The sequence below is a fragment of the Trifolium pratense genome, linkage group LG6, assembly GCF_020283565.1.
Source record: "Trifolium pratense cultivar HEN17-A07 linkage group LG6, ARS_RC_1.1, whole genome shotgun sequence".
In the NCBI taxonomy this organism is placed as follows: Eukaryota; Viridiplantae; Streptophyta; class Magnoliopsida; order Fabales; family Fabaceae; genus Trifolium; species Trifolium pratense.
In genome coordinates this window covers 27,683,751-27,691,843 of record NC_060064.1, presented here as the reverse complement: position 1 = coordinate 27,691,843, position 8,093 = coordinate 27,683,751, and the positions used below count along the sequence as shown (strand labels likewise).

Genomic DNA, 8,093 nt, shown 5'->3' with positions numbered 1-8,093 from the left:
ACATAAAAAAAATGTTATTAAACTCTAGATACATCAATTTTATAATAAATCTAAAAATAAACTTTTTTTTATATATATAGGACCGGAAATAAAAAAAATTATCAAAAAAATGTATATGAAAGCCGGGGGAAATAAAAGAATTATAATTTATAATAATCTGTTTAATTATGAAACCTGTTTTCTTTAATTTAACCATCCTGCATTAAATTTTGCATAGTGATCTATGTTGAAGAATCAGCAAAACAAAATAAAGAGTTACTACATTAGAAGCATGAACTGAAATAAACAAAACAGTGACATATAAAGGTAATCAAAATGGTATGGTTTTTTGCTATTTAATGTCAAAATAAATCATTGGTTCATCATCATTTTTTGTTTATCTTTGCAAATAGTCCTTCACAGTAGCAAAGAAAAATCAATAGGCGAAACTATCGACCAAATCTTGCTCCTTCGGCTGTACTACACACTTAACAAACATGTCTTTGAGCTTTTCGTGCCGCATCATTTGATCAAGAATTCTATCTTCAATGTTCCCAGCGCAGCTCTTTGACTCATCATCATTATTGGTATTTTTGGCTGTAAATACGAGTTCAGATAATCGGTCCTTATGGGCCTGTTTACAATATTTTGTGTATTCAGCAGTCCCTTGAGTGAGAAGATGATAAGTGTACACAACCCTCTTTTGTCCAATCCGATAAGCTCTGCTGATAGCCTGTTGTTCTACGGATGGATTCCATACAACGTCGAGTAGCACAACCCTTGAAGCTCCAACTAAGCTGATTCCCTCGGAACAAGCTCTCGTTGAAGCAAGCATAATCTTTGCTTGGCTACTTGCATCATTGAAGCTATGGATTCGGGACTGCTTTTCATTTGGATCAACATTTCCATCCAAGTACAGAATTTCCTTTCCCTTGGTCCATTTGAAAACCGAGTTTAATTGGTCTTCGATTAAGCTTAAAGTATCGAGGAATTGGCTGAACACAAGAACTTTCTCATTATTAGCATCACAAAGTTTAACAAACTCCAACAAAAACTTTGTTTTGACACCGCCATATAGATTTAACCATTGCTTTTCTAGCCGATCCTTGTCAACAACAGATTCTTCTTCTTCCAAGAGTTTGCATTGGAGGAAAAGAGATGGATGAACAGATGCCACTGTCTGCTTACGCTCAAAGATCAATGTGTTCTGATCACTTTGAATGCTCTCGATAATTTGCTTCTGCAAACTGTCCGGCTTCAAAATCAGTACACAATCTCTTAACCCGGGAAGCTTCTTTTGAAGGATAGCTCCTTTGTGCACATGAACAAACGGATCCATAATCAATTTCAACTGCATGATCTTATCATCAGAAGAATTACCTGTTGTACTATTGCCAGAATCCGCTTCCCAACTCCATTCTTTTGATTTACTTTTGCGTTCGCAAAATTTTTTCAGCTCACTAGGTATCGTGTTAGGAAAAGAAGGCTTCACTAAGCTAAATGTGTTGTAAAGTTCCAACAAGCTATTTTGAAAAGGAGTTCCGGAAAGAATAATTCGCTTACGCGCTTGAACTTCCGATAACACCTTCCAAATATTACTTCTTCGATTTCTCGGTGTGTGTCCTTCATCTAGAATTAACAAACCAGGAACTTCGAGTAGAACCTTTCGCATAACATCATTTTCTTTTCTCTTCTCCACATCCACCTGTTTTTTCTCTTGCGTATGTTTTTTCTTTTTCTTATCTTTAGATTCCCCACCTCCAAAGGCTAGGATCTTGTACAAAGCATAACTGATTCCAAGAATGCTCTTTTCTTTGAACCATGAAATTAGTTTCGCCATACGTATCTCGCCCTTACTTTGCCGTGTATGAGACAGATTAATGGCATCATTGTGCTCTTTACCGGATAACTCAGAACTGTTTAGATTGTGAAATGGAACTCCAATGTCCCATTTTTTGAACTCATCTTCCCAAGTAAGTAACAAACCCGCAGGAGCAACAATAACCGGCAAGCATTTCGGGAACACTTTCATATATGCCATGAGAAACACTATTGTCAACCTTGTCTTTCCAGTTCCAGGAGCATGGGAGATAATGCAGCCACCCTCTTTGCGAGGATTGGCGTTCTTCAACTTGTGAAGATGAATGTTTCCTGCCATGTTTTTCCAAATGAACTCGAAGCCTTCTTGTTGATGAGGATATAAAGTTTGTTTCACACCAGGAATTAGGTCCCAAACTGTGCCTTCATTATAAGAGAAATTCGGCACTGATTCTTCATCAGAAACATTGAATTGAGATCCATCATAGAGTGAGGCATTAACTGAATCATCAAATGAAGTTCTTTTTCCAGAACCTTCATAGGGAAATCGATCCACCTGTGCATGTACAACACAAGCATGCAAAAGTTAGTAGGTGCCTCTTATCAAGATATCTCATGAATCTCACAGAAATCAATTGCTGTTTTACTCGTTATTTTTTAAATAACCTGAGAAAAAAAAAAAAAAAACTCATACTTTCAACACATGGTGCGGCCGACATCGACACATAGTTATATTGAATCACTTATATTATTTTGAATTATTACCGATATCTACATGTCAGTGTCGTGTCTTGTATCCGTGTCAGTATCACTGCTTTAAAGATTAAGCTAGTTAGTTTTTTTACGCTAGTTTTCATATGAATCAACATCAAACCAAAGATGCAAACAGCAGTGCATCCTATCAACGAACCACATAATTAAACCAGAACAAACATATAACAACCAGTGCCTCCTATCATCGAATCGCATAATCAAATCATAACATACATAAAACAACTAAGGGCGTTTTCCACTACAACAACATGGAAACTAAATGACAGCATAATGCCATTAAATAAAGCATAATCAAATGAAATTAAAATTAAATATATTTAAACCATAGATGGATACCACATCAATTAATCCTTATTTTTCTCTTCAGTTTTTACTTATCTTAAGAAAAAAAAAATACTGCGAATCAGTTTGTCAATGGCGGATCGCAAAAAATAGCGATTTGTTCATATCACCACTTTAGCAGCAGTTAGACAACACTTCGCATTGAATTGCATATTGTGGAACTATAGCAGTTTTTTGTTCAAACTTTTCTAATCAAGATCAAAATAAAAAATTAACCAAGTTATTTTACATAAATAAATATGAAACCATGCTTACCACCAGTGGTGAGATATATTTGATCTCAGTGATAACCACACCACACCATCTGCAATATACACCAATCTCGTCGTCGAGACGAGTATCATGTTCACAGAGAGTAGATGGATTTCCCATGTTTTCTTGTTTAACTTCATTTGTCCCTAAACTTCCAATCTGCACATAGTAAACACACTAAGTTAATCATTGCTACTGATTTCTTCTTAAAATATCATTGAGTGTCTTGTAGTACTTATCATTTAGACCAAAGTTTAAGCATATAAACAATTTACATTAAAAATCAAAATCAGCTTAAGCACTAGTCCTATAGTTCAGAAATTAAACTTAAAAATGCGAAGTTCAAATTTAAATGTTCTTAAAGAGGATTACCATGGATTCAGCTTCTATTTCTCTAAGGGATGTATCCACTTGATCCCATAACATTTCCTGTTCCTCCTCCTCCTTAGTCTTTTCCACTTTTTCAACCTTTTTTAGGCTCCATATCAATGATGGTGTCTCTACACAAACCGGTGGTGGCCGTGAATCTCTCCGATCAACGGCGTCGGCAACATCCTTGATCTCCAATTGAATTGAATCATTCTTGGTGGTATCGTTCTTGTCTCCCCAATAGCACTCAGCAAGGAGTTTAGCTAAATGCAACTCCTTCCGCATAAACAGTGTGCTGTTTACCCTTCGATTCAAACCATTGTTTTCCATGGTTGCCTTCTTCTCACCATTCCAGATGTTAACTCTGCCTCTATAATCCCTTCCTTTGTTCTCCGGCATTTTTTGTGTATCTGAAAACCTCATCTTTTCTTGTTTTGCTTGAAACAAAGAAACTCCTCCAACGCCTAAACCTTTGACTTCTTTTCCTTCATCATAATCATCAACATTCACAATGTCATTAGCTTTAACATAATCTTTTGCTTTTGCTTTGGCATTATTTCTCTCACCCTTGTGAAGCTTAGAAGAACAGAAACTCTTGGGATGATCAGCAATAACTTGAACATCATCACAGACATACCATTCTATGTCTACACTTTTTGACTTGCGCTTCTTGGATGTTTTATTCTCGGTATTCATCTCAGAAATACCATTTTTTTTATCCTTCACCTCCTCCAACACACTGTCATATTCTTGCCACAACTTTTTCATACCCTCGTCTTCATCCTCTTCCACCACATCGTATTTTCTCCAAACCTTCTCCTCCTCCTCCTCCTCTACATTATTTGTGTCGCCCTTGTGAAGCTTAGAAGAACCAAAACTCTTGGGATGATCAGCAATAACTTGAATATCATCTTCATCACTGACATTTTGCATGTTTATTATGTTCACTCTCTTTGATTTGCTTTTCTCGGATACTTTATTCAGGTTGGAAGAACTCTTCATTAAATAACCCTTTTTCTCAAAGGTAACAGAGGTTGTTACACTAGAATGATATGCATGTTTCGAACCATCGTTGTTAACAGAAAAAGCACTACTCTCAATCCATACCTCCTCATTATTCTTCTCAGAAATTCCACTTTTGTTATCCTTCGACAGCTCCTCCATCATGGCACATTCTTGCCACAACTTTTCCAAACCCTCCTCTCCTTCCTCCACCTTACCATCATCATCATCATCATCCTTACCACCATCGTCATCATTAACATAAGGAGAACTTTCATCTTCATCCTCATCAACTCTAAAATCCTCATCACTGGTCTCATTTTCCTCACTCTCATCTTCCTCTTCTTCTTTTGCATCATCATCATCATCATCAGAATCAACATCAACAAGTTCTTCGTCATCACTTTCACCAGATTCATCTGAAAACTTTTCAACAACAAAGTTTTCATCTTTATCAGCAATCTCACCACTTCCTCCACTTTCATCACATTTCACTTCCTTTATAACATCAACACCACCCTCAAACATCTTCTCACCAAATTCCTCCAACCCTTCTTCATCTTCATCATCAACATCATCATCGTGGATGGGAATAACCTCATCATTCTCAAGATCCACAAAAGCTTCTCCCTTTACCCTCGTTTTTCTAGACCCAGTAACAGATCCCAAAACCATTTCATCTTCATCACTCTTTCTCCTCGTTGAAGATAAACCATCAAGTGAAAGACAACCAAACAATGGAATAGTTTTGCTACGAGTTCGGCTAGAAACACCACCCACACTTATTGTAATTGGTTTTTCAGTTTCCAAATCACATTTTTCATCAACAAAGTATCCATCTTTATCAGCAATCTCACAAATTTCTCCACTTTCACCAATTTTTAATTCCTTTTCAACATCAACACAGCCCTCAAACATCTTTTCATCACATTGCTCCGACCCTTCCACATCATCATCATCATCATCCTTACCATCATCATCAACAGACAGTTCTTCATCGTCACTTTCATCAGATTCATCTGAGTAATTTTCATCAACAAAGTTTTCATCTTTACCAGCAATCTCACCATTTCCTCCACTTTCATCACTTTTCACTTCCTTTATAACATCAACACCATCCTCAAACATCTTCTCTCCACATTGCTCCAACCCTTCTTCATCATCAACATCATCATCATGGATGGAAATAACCTTATCATTCTCAGGAACCACCAACACTTCTCCCCTTACCCTCATTTTTCTAGACCCACAAACAGATCCCAAAACAATTCCATCTTCATCACTCTTTCTCCTCTTTGAAGATAAAACATCAAGTGAAAGACAACCAAACAATGGAACACTTTTACTACGAGTTCGGCTAGAAACACCACCCACACTTACTGTAATTGGATTTTCATGTTCCAAATCACACTTTTCCTCATTAAAGTTTTCATCTTTAGCATCAATCTCACCATTTTCATCACTTTTCACTTCCTTTTCACCATCACCCTCATACTTCTTCTCATCACATTGCTCCAACCCTTCAACATCTTCATTTACCTTCCTTTCTTTAGACCCAGAAACAGATTCCAAACCCATATCATCTTCATCAATCTTTCTCCGCTTTAAAGATGAACCATCAGGTGAAAGACAACCGAACAACGGAACATTTTTGCTACGAGTTCTGCTAGAAACACAATCTATCATCCCAAAAGGCGCTTCTTTTACCCTCATTCTTTTAGACCCAGAAACTGAAACAGAGTCCAAACCCTTATCAGCTTCAACATTCTTTCTCAGTTTTGATGAACTATCAAGTGAAAGACAATCAAACAACCGAACATTTTTGCTACGAGTTCTGCTAGAAACACCATCCATAGTCACAAAAGGTTTTTCTTTGAACCTCATTCTTTTAGACCCAGCTGAAACAGAGTCCAAACCCATGTCATTTTTAACATTCTTTCTTGACTTTGATGAACCACCAAGTGAAAGACAACCGAACAATGAAACATTCTTGCTACGAGTTCCGCTAGAAACACTAGCCGTCATCACAAACGTTTGATTCTGTTTGTATTACTAGTATTTTTTACTGTGTCTCTGTTATTTTACATGAGTGAAGAAGAAAAATTGATGTTGAGATGAAAAGGGTTTGAAGTGATGATGAGGAGCAGAGCAGAGTTATGAATGTGTCAAATGTGATGTGAGAAGATACTAAAGAAAGATCGCAAATCGCAATAGAAGATAGTGTAAAGAAGAGAGAGAGAGAGAGAGAGAGAGAGAGAGAGAGAGAGAGAGAGAGACATAGGTCAGAAAAGTGTTTATGATGGCGCGAAACTAGAAGAGGAATCATTATTACTTAACATTAACACCAAATTAGGAGTAAATAAATGGTAGCAGTATTACATTGTCAGTCTATAATAACAACCAAACATGTTTTTTTTGGTAAAATAACAACCATGTATGCTATAGTATTTATTGATTGATAAAGAGAGGCTTAATTAGTATTTTGATCCTTTAAATATATTTTAGGTTTTATGATGGTCTCTTAAAGAAAAAAAAATTATGATTGGTCCTTAAAGAAAAAAAGGTTAGGATTGGTTGCGGTTCGGTTTGGATCTGTTATGAAGCAAAAAGTCATCCGATCCAAAGAAAAAATAGCATGTGGTTCGGTTCGGTTTTTGGATGACTAAGAAAAATATCCGATCCAATCCAATCCAATTTTATGCGGTTTACTTCGGTTCGGTTAGTTCGGTTTTATCCGGTTTTTAAATAAACAATACATAAATACTTGTAATATAAAAAATATATTTTATCTGAAACTATTAGAAAATAAAATTAAGCAAACAACTAATTATAGCTAGATTTAAAACATATACCGACAAAATTATATATATAGGATACTTGGTGGACGGTTTAGAAAGCCATATTTTCAGGATTGCAAGAGAAAAACAAAGAGTATTATTATGCAAAAGAAAAAGAACCAATAAAAAAATTAGGATTGTTGTTGTTATGACAATCGAGTTTTAACATGGGATTATATATGGATTTGGAGTAACTATAAAATATATAGAATAATTTAAAACCAATATATAATAGGTTAATGTAATATATCATACTAATAAAAAGAAAAATCTTTTACTAGTAAAAGGAATGTTGAGTTGCTCATAATCAAGCAATGTGATGATGTGGCACTCTATAAGAAAAGTTTACAATCTCTATTAAAACATTTTCATCATCTCTTTTTTAAATCATTTTAATTATCAAATTATCACTATATACAATTATCGTAAAAAAAAACTTACAAATTATGGTTACCAAATCCAAAAGTAATTTCTTTGCTTCACTAATAAAAATTTTATACTACTTTTTTAAAAAGATTGTACTAATGCAAAATCTAAATTAATAATTTGACATTTAACAATTTTTATTAATTTCTTATCATCCTATTCTTTTTTAAAATAATTTTAATGAGTGTTTTGCATAGTAGTTAATATTAGAGATAAATAAAAGTAAATTCTTTTATTTGTTGAATTATTTTATATTTATTTCTGATTATTTTTTATCTTTTCAAGTTATAATTA

General features: G+C 35.0%; 1 protein-coding gene across 1 annotated transcript; it reads right to left on the bottom strand.

Moving 5' to 3' along the window:
- Window positions 1-203: 203 nt before the first annotated feature.
- LOC123892525 (SNF2 domain-containing protein CLASSY 4-like) lies at window positions 204-6,887 on the bottom strand. Its single transcript, XM_045942331.1, has 3 exons — window positions 3,538-6,887; window positions 3,169-3,324; window positions 204-2,353 (listed from the first exon to the last, which is right to left on the bottom strand). The coding sequence occupies exons 1-3, from the start codon at window positions 6,559-6,561 to the stop codon at window positions 416-418; spliced, it is 5,118 nt and encodes a 1,705-aa protein (XP_045798287.1). The 5' UTR covers window positions 6,562-6,887; the 3' UTR covers window positions 204-415.
- Window positions 6,888-8,093: the final 1,206 nt, after the last annotated feature.